At 38.9% G+C, this 13,003-nt stretch overlaps 2 protein-coding genes across 3 annotated transcripts in view; one reads left to right on the top strand and one right to left on the bottom strand.

Moving 5' to 3' along the window:
- Window positions 1-7,163: 7,163 nt before the first annotated feature.
- Window positions 7,164-10,586, top strand: LOC141343100 (tripartite motif-containing protein 16-like). Its single transcript, XM_073847696.1, has 6 exons — window positions 7,164-7,789; window positions 8,011-8,106; window positions 8,206-8,439; window positions 8,864-9,023; window positions 9,164-9,211; window positions 9,440-10,586. Exons 1-6 carry the CDS (start codon window positions 7,217-7,219, stop codon window positions 9,961-9,963), a joined length of 1,635 nt encoding a protein of 544 aa, XP_073703797.1. The 5' UTR covers window positions 7,164-7,216; the 3' UTR covers window positions 9,964-10,586.
- A 134-nt stretch (window positions 10,587-10,720) lies between these two features.
- The window catches only part of dennd4b (DENN/MADD domain containing 4B), a 116,492-nt gene continuing 114,209 nt past the window's right edge, over window positions 10,721-13,003 (bottom strand). For both annotated transcript variants that reach the window (XM_073847694.1, XM_073847695.1), the window contains exon 27: window positions 10,721-12,837. In XM_073847694.1, the coding sequence (XP_073703795.1) occupies window positions 12,692-12,837 (146 nt within the window). In that variant the 3' untranslated portion in view covers window positions 10,721-12,691. The remainder of the gene's footprint in view (window positions 12,838-13,003) is intronic.

The following is a 13,003-nucleotide window of genomic DNA, read 5'->3' as shown; positions in this document are numbered from 1 at the left end:
CTCTGTGTGAAAAAAGTTTTAAAGAGTTTGGATGCTGCACTTTAAAGATATAAAAATATTTTTTACTATATCTTTAAAAAATCACCACGTCCACACCGTTCAAGATATCCAAAATCCGCTCGCAATTTAACATCTTCAGAATCTTCTCTTCATGTTAAAAAAGTTTGGTGTGAACAGCTGCTTGTTCTTAGAAGTAGTGTGAATTTGTTTACAGCCTGATTTTTCCAAAAATCCACATTCAAATCAAAATAGCCGGCTTCCTGTTTGTCTTAGCTAATGAGTTTGATTTAGAAAGTTGTCCAAATTGATGAGATTAATATATGTACAGAGTTTGGTGACTGTAGGAAAAACTAACCCCCCAACTTTTGTCAAAAGATGGCGCTATAGAGTGCCTGCTCCACGCCCATTTATGACCTTTTGCCAGTGTCTAACTATCATAAATATTGATGTGTGTGTTGAGTTTCATGAAATTCTAAGCATGTTAACTGCCTCGAAAAGACAGGAATCTAATTTTAAAGTTTGACATGTTGCCATGGCAACAGCATTCGATTTATCATCGACCCCTTTACATATTCTTATCGGCCGTGTTTTGACATGATTTTGATGAAGTTTAAAGAAAATCGAGTAAAATTAAGAGGCTGATTTCAAAGCATTTTGAAAATGACACACTTCCTGCTGCCAGTTGGTGGCGCTATAACTTTGACTCATAATAGTCACATTTATGGAATCGGCATCATACAACGAACAAACTGGTGAAGTTTCATCAGAATCAGGCAATGTGGTCAACAGTTATTAGACACTTCCTGTTTCTCATTTCACGCCATAACTTTGTCGCCTTGCCACGGCCAAACCGTTCGAGATATCAAAAATCTCCTCGCAATTTAGCGTCCCCAATGTCTTGAGATCATGCTGACCGAGTTTGGTGACAATCCCATGGAATTCCTGGGAGGAGTACGTTAAATTCCAGAGCATGCGCTTTTTAAACAGCCCTAAATATCTCACTTCCTGTCAGGTGGAGCCTATGACATAGAGTACAAAAGTTGTTTGGCTCAGTGAGATCTATATGTGTACCGAGTTTCATATCAATATGTGCAAGTATGTGTGCGCAGTACATCAAGTTTTCAAACTGTGTTCCAGGGGGCGCTGTAGAGGCCCTGAACCACGCCCGGGTCCCAGCCTCTGTGGCGTCCTGATGGCCGCAGATTCCGACGTGTGTGCAAATTTTCAAGAGTTTTTGAGTATGTTAAGGCCCCCAAAAGTGCCCGGAAGGTTGAAAAAAATAAAAAAAAAAAATAAAAAATTAAAGCTGCAAGCAGCGTTGACCGGGCCCTCGCCGTCTGGCAGTTGCCATCACGATAGCATCAGGAAAACGGTGCCCAGTTGGCACATGCATTCACAATAACCCTTTGGACTAACCCTAACTGTCTCTCCTCCTGTCTGACTCTTTCTCTTACCACCCATCCCACCTCCTTACACTCAGCCACTTACCACACAAACACACACATAGAGTGCAGAGCAGAGTGAGATCAGATTTGTTTTTTAATTTTCTTTCATTCGTGGAGTTTTGTATAATTATGAAATGAACTGTGTTTAATCAGAATGAATAGTTATTTGTATGAAAAAAGTTTCAAAGAGTTAGGATGCTGCACTTTAAATATATAATAAATCATTGAAAATTGAAAATGGAAAATAAAATTCTAGGCACGCTATCTGCCTCAAAAACACAGGAAACAAATATTTGAATGTATTTAGTTTTTTTATTTATTTGCCATGGCAACAGCATTTGATGCATCAGGGACACCTTTACAGACTCTCATCGGCCGTGTTTTTACATCATTCTGATGAAGTTTGAAGAAAATCGAGTACAAATATATTGTTCGTTGTTCGTTCGTGTGTTAGTTCATTAACCAATGTTAACAAAAGAGACCCTATTTTAAATAGTTACCATGTTTTATGATCTACATCCATTTTTAAATATTATTTTAATGATCTATAAGCATCTGTGAAATAATTATAAACAAATATATTAAAAATAAATACATATTAACTTAGTTGATGTATTTGTTTCTCATTCTAATTAAGTGAACTGAGCAGTATAGTGTCATACTTAGTATAGTGTCTTACAAGATTTTTTATTCTATCAGTGAGATTGTATATATGTATATAAATCATATAATTTTTCCTTAAAAGATTAAAAAAAGATTTTAATGCTCTTAAAGCACCTATACAAAATAATTATGTAAAAGTACACTGACAGTACAGTCTATATCAACTGATTCTATGGATTATTTTCATTCTTATACACTGAGAATGAGCTAAATAGCATTAGAGGTCAAACGATTCCTTATCTTATGAGGACCTCTAGTGTTCATCCCTGGTATTAGAGCTTTAATCTGACAAATTTATGTGACACTTTTAATGTTTTTGGGGCCTCTGAGCATGATAACATTTTGAAACTACACGTATTTCCTAAGAATTTCTTGTTCTTTATATGTAAAAAGTTTTGATGAGTTAGAATAATGCAATTTAAAGATATATGAAAATAACTCTTCATCTTTTTTATTGTTACTTTCATAAATCACCACATCAACACCGTTCAAGATGTCCCAAAGCCGTTCACAATTTAACATCTTCAGTATCTTGGCATCATGTTGACAAAGTTTGGTGTGAACTGTCTGATTCTGCTATGAGTGATATGAATTTATTCACAGCTATATTTAAAAACACAGGAAACAAATGTTAAAGTTTGACATGTTGCCATGGCAACAGCATTTGATGTATCAAGGACCCCTTCACAGATTCTCATCGGCCGTGTTTTGATATTATTCTGATGAAGTTTGAAGCAAATTGAGTAAAATTAAGAGGTTGATTTAAAAGCGTTTTGCAAGCAACACACTTCCTGCTGCCAGTTGGTGGCGCTATAACTTTGACTCATAATAGTCACATCTCTGTGATCGGTATCATACGACGAACAAACTGCTTAAGTTTGGTCAAAATCAGATAAAGTGTGTCAAAATTATTAGACATTTCCTGTTTCTCATTTCTCGCCATAATTTGTCGCCCTGCCAAGGCCAAACCGTTCGAGATACCAAAAATCCCCTGGCAATTTTGCTTTCCCAATATCTTGAGATCATGCTGACCGAGTTTGGTGGCCATCGGTGGAAAGGTCTAGGAGGAGTATTTCAAATTCCACAGCTTGATTTTTCCAAAAATCCATATTTAAATAAAAATAGCTGACTTCCTGTTGGTCGTAGCTAATGGGTGTAAATTAGAAAGTTGTCCGGCTTGATGAGTCCAATATATGTACCGAGTTTGGTGACTGTAGGACAAAGTAACCCCCCAACTTTTGTCAAAAGGTGGCGCTATGGAGCGCCTGCTCCACACCCATTTATGGGCTTTTATCAGTGTTTAACTGTCATTAATACAGATGTGTGTGTTGAGTTTCATGAAATTCTAAGCATTTTAAGTGGCTCAAAAACACAAAAAACTAAAGTTAAAGTTTGACACGTTGCCATGGCAACATGATAAAAGTTATGGATAACGCCCTTCACAGATTCTTATCGGTCGTGTTTTGACATTATTGGGATGAAGTTTGAAGCAAATTGAGTAAAATTAAGAGGCTGAGTTTAAAGCGTTTCAAAAACGTCACGCTTTCTGCTGCCAGTTGGTGGCGCTATAACTTTGACTCATAATAGTCCCATCTCTGTGATCGGCATCAGACGATGAACAAACTGCTGAAGTTTGGTCAAAATCAGACAAAGTATGTCAAAGTTATTAGGCACTTCCTGTTTCTCATTTCTCGCCATAAATTTGTCGCCCCGTCACGGTCAAACCGTTCGAGATATCAAAAATCCCCTGGCAATTTTGCGTCCCCAATGTCTTGAGATCATGCTGACCGAGTTTGGTGGCCATCGGTGGAAAGGCCTAGTAGGAGTATTTCAAATTCCATTGCATGCACTTTTTAGACATCCCTGAATAGCCGACTTCCTGTTTGGCGAAGCACGGACTATGAGTGTGAAATTTGTTCGGCCCGATGAGGTCTATATGTGTATGAATTTTGGTAACTGTAGGTCAACCGTTGTGCGCTCCAGAGCCCTTCAAAAGTCGCAATTTTTAACGCTGTGCCATGCCCCCCCCAGGTGACCCCCCCATGTCAAAGTCTGTCCGGCCCTGATGGCCGCAGGTTCCAATGTGTGTGCAAAGTTTCAAGAGTTTTCGTGTATGTTAAGGCCCCCGAAATCCCCCAAAACATTGAAAAAAAAATAATAATAATAATAATAATCCTTAGAAAAACAATAGGGCCTTCGCCCTTTTGGGCTCGGGCCCTAAAAAAATAATAACCCTTAGAAGAACAATAGGGCCTTCGCCCTTTTGGGCTCGGGCCCTAATGATACATTCAATATATTGAATCTATAAATTTCTCTCTTCTGAGTGAGAATGAACTAAATGATTCGACACTGGGATCAGATGAACTAATGACTGATAATTAAACTCATTAAAGCCTTAATGAAGGACTCCATTGATAACACAATACTCATTTGCATATGAGCAGCAATATTCACATTACCAAATACTGAATTAGTTCTGATCTACTGTACTGATATGATATTTTCCCACAACATTAATAAACCAAAACCAAACAAACAAAGCATCGCTGCTGTCAGAGATGAAGGAGTTCTGAGGAGAGGAAGAGTAAAAGCTGAGCCTCACCTGAGACTGTGATGAGCAGCAGCAGCAGCGCTGAGAGTCTCTCCATGATTCCTACTGTTCGGATGATGTTTTATAAACTCATGACGGATCAAATCAAACGCGAATATTCCTCAGAGCTGCTTTATTCCTCCTCCAGATATTCCTCACGTTATTCCTCTCAGAGTCACTGAGCGCGTGTGACAATCAGCAGCTCTGTTGACGCTCTCAGACTCCAGCTGGGGCGGGGCCACGCGTCACCAGCCAATCAGAGAGCAGATGGAGACAAGAACACGCCCCTTACGTAGAGGTACTGGGAGCAGAGTTGGGGGAAACCTTATACAGTCTATGGGGGAAACGCATTACAAGTAGCGCAAGTTACGTAATAATATTACTTTTTCCAAGTAACTAGTAAAGTAACGCATTACTTTTTAATTGACAAGAAAATATCTGAGTTACTTTTTCATATAAGTAACGCCAGTTACTTTCCCCCTCATTTATTGATTAAAAGCTCTCCTGTCCCCATGTTGAGAGAAATTGTAACTTTAGTTCTAGAATAAATGTGAACATGCATTAATTCATCTTACTCACTAAAAAAAACAGATACAGTGTTCTTCAAAATGAATAAAAACTGTGAAATTCAACGCAAACCTGCAATAATTAAATATGTTCAATTATACAAATATCCTTTATGTATTTAATCCCATTTTATTAACCGATGTCTTTGCTGCCGACCTTCGATGATCCAATTCATCCATACTAATAAGCAAAAATGACTCAAGATAATCTAACATTTGTTTCACGTGTTTTTTATTGCTGAAGTGTTGACATTTTTTCTTCTGCGGTCTACTGTACAGACGTCAATCTACTTTTCTCTCTGGTGTGAAAAGGCTTTTACATTTGCCAAAAATATAACTTTTTATATTAAAAACAAACAAGCCAGCCCAGATTTAAAAAGTAACGCAAAAGTAACGTAACGCATTACTTTTCACAAAAAGTAATTAAGTAACGTAATTAGTTACTTTTATAGGGAGTATTTACAGTTTTTTACAGACGCTAGGACACATTTCTCAACACTTAGGTCACTTTTGCAAAACTCTTCACACAATTCTCCTAACTGACTTTCAGCTTGGCAAAGCAGTTCATTTCACATTCAAAATGCACTACAACTACCAAAACACTTTATTCAGGTCTCAAATAAACTCTTCCAGAACACTAGCAAAGGTTGACAGCTGACAAACACACTTTGTCACTCACAAAACAATGAGCTGAAAAACACTAACAACATGTAGCATTACACAGGGTTTTCTTGTGTAAAACAAGGACACATCTCTGTTTATAATGGCGATAAATATTGTTTATAACTGCAATATATGTTACTGGAATGAATCAGACATGATGCAGAATTCGTCAATATTTTATGTTGTTTATATTTTATTTTTATTTTTTTGCACTAAGTAATTCCAAAATACAAGAATTTGTAAACACACCATCCACTGATACAATAGTAATGCTAATCTACTGCATTTTTAGATTTGAAATATGTTTCAATAAAATATTGCTGTTGAATTTTGCTGTCTTATTCAGTTTTGCATTGTGTTATTGTTTTGAACATAAGTTTAACAGTTTTGAAAACAGTATGTAAGCATGTGCAAAATGTCCTGTACGTACAAAGATTTTTGTTAGTTGTTGTGTCTGAGTGAGAAAAGAATTCAGGAAATTTGAGAGATGTAGTAATTGAATGCATTTTGTGCCAAAACAATGATAATTGATCCTCAGTTTAGCCCACATAGACTTCTGTTTTTATATCCTGGTGGGGACCTAAACCTGAATACACACAGACTGGTGAGAACTTGTGTCACGGTCGGGACATAAATAGAGGTCCCCATGGGGGAATAAGCTTATAAATCATGCAGAATGAGGTTTTTTGAGAATGTAAAAATGCAGAAAGTTCCCTCTAAGGGTTAGGTTTAGAGTTAGGGATAGGTTAAGGGGATAGAAAATACAGTGTGGACAGTATAAAATACATTGCACCTATGCATGTCCCCACAAGGATAGTGGAACAAACGTGTGTGTGTGTGTGTGTGTGTGTGTGTGTGTGTGTGTGTGTGTGTGTGTGTGTGTGTGTGTGTGTGTGTGTGTGTGTGTGTGTGTGTGTGTGTGTGTGTGTGTGTTTTTGTGTGTGTGTGTGTGTGTGTGTGTGTGTGTGTGTGTGTGTGTGTGTGTGTGTGTGTGTGTATATGTGTGTGTGTGTGTCTGTGTGTGTCTGTGTGTGTGTGTGTGTGTGTGTGTGTGTGTGTGTGTGTGTGTGTGTGTGTGTGTGTGTGTCTGTGTGTGAGTGAGCATGTATCTATACACATTCTAGAGGAGCAGGAATGAGGAACCTACTTTACAGACTCACAGACACGCCTGTTTTGCACACGTCACTCAACACAGAACCAGGAAACAGGAATCACGTGAGTTCTGCAAAAGAGAAACTGAACTGTGGTTGAGCTGTTGTGTGTTTGAGTCTCTGTATTCAAGCAGTAAAATGGCAGGAGCCCAGTTTTTTCAAGATGAGTTCATGTGTTCAGTGTGTCTGGATCTTCTGAAGGATCCAGTGACCATCCAGTGTGGACACAGTTACTGTAAGATCTGTATTACAGACTGCTGGGATCAGGAGGATCAGATGAGAGTCTACAGCTGCCCTCAGTGCAGACAGACCTTCAGTCCAAGACCTGCTTTAGCTAGAAACACCATGCTGGCTGAAGTGGTGGAGAAACTGAAGAAGACCAAACTTGACGCTGACTGTTACGCTGGAGCTGGAGATGTGGAGTGTAACGTCTGTACTGGAAGAAGATACAAAGCCGTCAAGTCCTGTCTGATGTGTCTGAACTCTTACTGTCAGAATCACCTTGAACAACATGAGAGTTTGTTTAAAGGAAAGAGACACAATTTGACTGATGCCACTGGACGACTGCAGGAGATGATCTGCCAGAAACATGAGAAGATCCTTGAGTTTTTCTGTCGCACTGATCACAAATGTATATGTATGGTGTGTACTATTATTGAACATAAAAACCACAACATCGTATCAGCTGCAGAAAAGAGGACAGAGAAACAGGTATTTTAAACTAGACACTGATGTAATATTGCTGACACTCTTTATGCTTCTTCATAGTTCATGTATCACTTCTGGAGTTTGAATCTACAGCCATTAGTTATCTTTTGAGATAAGTGACCTTTAAACTGCCTTACCCTGCGTTTACTGGATTGATCTGTTCACATGATGATTTAGTGTCAGTAGTTTTCTGAGACATTCACTATCATCCGTTTGTCCTGCAGAAGCAGCTGAAGGAGACGCAGAAGACGTTCCAGCAGAGAATCCAGCAGAGAGAGAAAGATGTTCAGCAGCTGAGAGAGACTGTGGAGTCTCATAAGGTGAGTCTGGAGAAGAAGAGAAGTTTGTCTCAGTCTCAGTTCAGACTCTCTTGTCTCTTTCAGTCCCACTGAAGCCTGAATCACTGTGTGTCCTAACAGCGCTCTGCACAGACAGCAGTGGAGGACAGTGAGAGGATCTTTACTGAGCTCATCCGCTCCATTGAAAGAAGCCGCTCTGAGCTGATACGGCTGATCAGAGATCATGAAAAGCGAGCAGTGAGTCGAGCTGAAGGACGTCTGGAGCGACTGGAGCAGGAGATCAATGATCTGAGGAGGAGAGACGCTGAGCTGGAGCAGCTTTCACACACACAGGATCACATCCAGTTCCTGCAGGTAACACAGATCTAGAAGAACAGGATCATAGTGAACTTGAGTCAGATCCTGCTGTGACACTAACTGCTCTAAAGTTATAAATAATGGTCAGTCTAATCGTAGCCTTTGAGCTGCTTTTCCTGAGCAAATCTATTCAACCCTACAATGAGACTCCATTAATGTGCTTGAGCTGTTAGATGGACATTTTTGTTCTTTGCAGATGTTTTATCATCCAAACTATTTCCTAGAAAGATCACATATGGTGTAAGTGTCAAATACTATAATCTGTAGCTCTAATGTGATATAATGAATATGAGAAGAATGAAGCTGATGCTGTGAAAGTGCTGGATTGAGGTGAGTTACTAAAGATTAGTCAAATCTGATGTTGGTGCAGGTTATTGGGTGAAGTGTGGAGCTGAAGAGGTTTAATTTCTGTTTTCTGTAGAGTGTCCAGTCTCTCTCAGCACCTCCTGAATCTACAGACGTAAATGAAGACTCCTTAATTTATCCAGTCTCTTTTGATGGTCTGAGAGAATCTGTCCGTCAGCTGAGAGACAAACTGGAGGATTTCTGCCAAAAGGAGCTCAAGACCATCTCAGACAGAGGTAAAGTCCTGGAGATTCATCTGCTCTCAGAAACGAGTCCATCATCATCTCATATCATGGAGAACATCATATTAGAAATGTCTTAGAAATGAATGCAGGATCATGAGAATCACACTGTTCATGTCTGTTGATTTCCACAGTCACATCCACCAACATTGTTCTCTGGACCAGGAACGACTTCCTACAATGTAAGTCAGTAAGAAAACAAGCAGAAAAACTCACTGAGTGTGTTCATGTTCTTCCTGTAGAAGGTGAAAGAAGAGTTTTCTAATTGATGATGTAAATGATGATTTGCTCAGGATATCTGCTCATCTGTACTGAGACACTGATGATACACTGAACATGAAGAGTTCAGCTACATGAAAAGATCAAACAGATTCATAATTCCTGATTCTGATGTGTTTTATCTCCATCAGATTCCCATCAGCTCACTCTGGATCCAAACACAGCACATAAACACCTCCGTCTGTCTGAGAGTAACAGAGTGATTACTTACACTGGCACTGATCAGTCGTATCCTCATCATCCAGACAGATTTGATCGATGGTATCAGGTGTTGTGTAGAGAGAGTGTGTGTGGACGCTGTTACTGGGAGCTGGAGTGGAGGGGGACAAGTGTGTATATATCAGTGTCATATAAGAGCATCAGCAGGAAGGGACGGGGTAATGAGTCTCGGTTTGGATCTAATGATCAGTCCTGGAGTTTGTTCCGCTCTCCCTCCCGTTGCTCATTCAGACACAATAACATAACGACTGTTCTACCTGTAGAGTCCATCAGCAGTAGAATAGGAGTGTTTGTGGATCACAGTGCAGGAACTCTGTCCTTCTACAGCGTCTCTGACACAATGAGCCTCATCCACACAGTCCAGACCACATTCACTCAGCCGCTTTATCCTGGGTTTTGGGTTTGTCTAGTTGGATCATCAGTGAAACTGTGTTGATGAATCAGAATAGATTGACGAGAGATTCTACCCATAATGCTTTGAGCTGATGATGAATCAGTAACAGTGAGATGTTATAGAGTCTCTTCTTTTCTCTTCATGACATTAATACTGCAGCTAAACTTCTGTCAGTGAAATAACATCAGAATAAATGTGTAATAAATCCTCATACAGACATTATGTGAGTCCAGCTGAGTGACCATGTGTTTCTGTGCTTTTCTTCAACTTGTGTTGATTTAGTTTTAGAGTTGTGTCACATCAACCATTTTATTATTACTATCAAAATTACCTCTCAATTCAAAAGATCACAGTCAAGAAATCATTTTCATTTTTCTCATCATGGAGTTGTGGCCCTTTCCAGTGTTTTCTGTTAATTGTTAAACAGAATTTGTTTTTATTTTTAGGTTATGGCTCGTTAATTTATTCTATTATAGTTCAGTGGATAAAATTTGTAAATGACATGAAATTTATGTGAGTGTGGATGTGTTAAATTATAATGACTTTTGCCAATTTTTGATGTTTTACTCTACACAATTCATACATTTCTGTATTATATGATTGGTAATGTTGCTAGCCATTTTTTCTCTCTCTATATCTCAGATAATTATATTCTTTGTTTGTTTTATATTTTATTCTGCATTACATTTTCTACATATTTTCACACACAAACGTGTACATGTGTATATGTGTAGTCAAAGGTCTTGTGCTAATTATTTCTAATAAACACGTCAGTGATGTGAAGAAACAGACAGAATGCTGGTTCTTAAAACTCTTTTCTTAAAAAAGGAAAAACAAAACAACATTCACAACAAAGGTCAAAGGTCACATCAATATAAATTAGCACAGCAAACACATGAAAACTTAAATATAGCTTTATAATCTCTGTCGTCTTGATAAATGCAGACGTTCATGCTGCAGTGAAGCTCGGCTGCTCCGCGGTTATTGCAGTGAATGAGAGCACAAACTACAGCTTCCTCTTACATCACTTCCTCTAATGCCACTAAAACTCTTCTAGCAGCTTCATATCCCTCCTTAATAAAATTAAGACTAATGAAGGTGGCATCAATCCTACAGTCAAGAGCGTTTCCTCTGATTTTAAACACAGATCACAGCCATTTCACTCCAGAAGAACAAACTCACAGACAAACACAAAAACTCAAGAAACACGGATCAGAAGAGCAAACGAGAGAGAGACGCTTCCCGACGCAACAGAACAAGAGCAGATCAATCGCAGAAGATCACATTTGATTGAAGAAAATCAAGTCTTCTTTGTTCAGATTTTTGGGAACACTTTACAGTAAGCTTTCATTTGTTCAGTGAACATCAACTAACAATGAAAAACACTTTTACAGCATTTATTCGTCTTATATAATGTCAATTTGAACATTTACTAATACATTATTAAAATCTGTTAACATTAGTTAATGCACTGCAAACATGAACAATGCATTTTAAAAATTGCATTACATTTAAAAAATAAAGCGATTAATAAATGCTGTAAAATATATATTGCTGATTAACATTTTAGCTAATGCATTAACAAATCAAACCTTACTGTAAAGTGTTATTTGATTATTAAATTAACAAAAATTTGTCAAACAATAATGTAATTGATTGTTGTAAACTAAACACTGTAAGTGTAATTTTGTTTTAGTTCTCTTGGTGTTAAAAACATATTGTGAAATGTACAGGAAGTCAGCTGCATTGAATGTAAGTAGTTCCTTCATAATTTTTGTATAATATCCTGGTTTTTTTTTTATAGAAAACAAAAAATAAAAAAATAAAATAAAACAATTATCATCAGATGGGACTGAAAACAGTGAAATAAAATCTACAAATTCAACCCTGATGTGTGCATTTAATGAGACAAAAATCATCATTCTGTCATCATTCACTCTCCTCATGTCTTGAAAAACTGATCATTTGATAAATGAATAAATGTAACGGTATTTTGAAGAATTTTGGGAGCCAAACAAAACTTAGTGATAACTTTGATAATATGAACAGAAAACACTGGTTCATTTCTCAAAATCTCTTCTTATGTGTTTCAGGGGAAATGATGACAGAACTGAGTGAGAGTTTGGAGGTGAATGTGTTTGATAGTCGTGTGAATAACGGCTCAATGCTCAAACCAGCTGGTTTGTGGGTAAACGATCTGAACGTGATCCTGACGGGGGTCACAGGAAGTCATGATTCTCCAGGATCCTCCTACAGTCACAGCGCATCACATGACACCCTTTAAAACGACTGTAGATCCACAGCAGCACTGCCTCCTCTCTCACACACTAACTAGACGAGTTTAACTCCTGTCCACAACAGAGACGACGGATCTGCCGGTCGGGAAACATCTCACACAAACAAGAAGCAGCTCAGAGCGTCACTCCAGTGCAGAATCATCTTAAAAACTCCCATGATGCCGTTGAGTTCCATGAAATCAAACCACAAATAATCGAGGTAAATCCAGACGCTACATCACATCCTATGAAATCGTCCGAGGGGCGGTCGGGTGTCAGTTTGCTGGGCATTTTTTCAAGCAGTTTTTGGTGAAAGGGTCACGCGTTCCCATAATGCACAGCGGCATCCGCAGTGACCGTACCGGCAGAAGCGCTCGGACCGTGTGTCGTGTTTCCTCCTCAAGCGGCGTGAAGACGACAGCGAGACGACACGAGACAAGCGGAGTGCGTATGTGTGTGTGTGTGTGTGTGTGTGTGTGTGTGTGTGTGTTTGTTCAGCACTCCAGCGGCAACAGGAAGCAGCGTCTGCAGTCGACGGCTTTAGGACTGGGTGGCTGGACTCTCTTCCTCCTCAGCTCCTCTCGGCCTAGAGAACTGTTCAAGCGCACATATGCCGCCTTATAACGCTTATCAAACGAAGCTGTGGACACACACACACACACACACACACACACACACACACACACACACACACACACACACACACACACAGATTAAACACTGTTCAATGACATTTTCATTCTGAGCATCTGTTCACTAAGGTCACGACACCTGCTTGATGTCTTGAGGTACAAGCATTTTATCAC

Source organism: Garra rufa, chromosome 9, assembly GCF_049309525.1.
Source record: "Garra rufa chromosome 9, GarRuf1.0, whole genome shotgun sequence".
NCBI lineage: Eukaryota > Metazoa > Chordata > Actinopteri > Cypriniformes > Cyprinidae > Garra > Garra rufa.
This window is presented reverse-complemented; position numbering and strand designations above follow the sequence as displayed.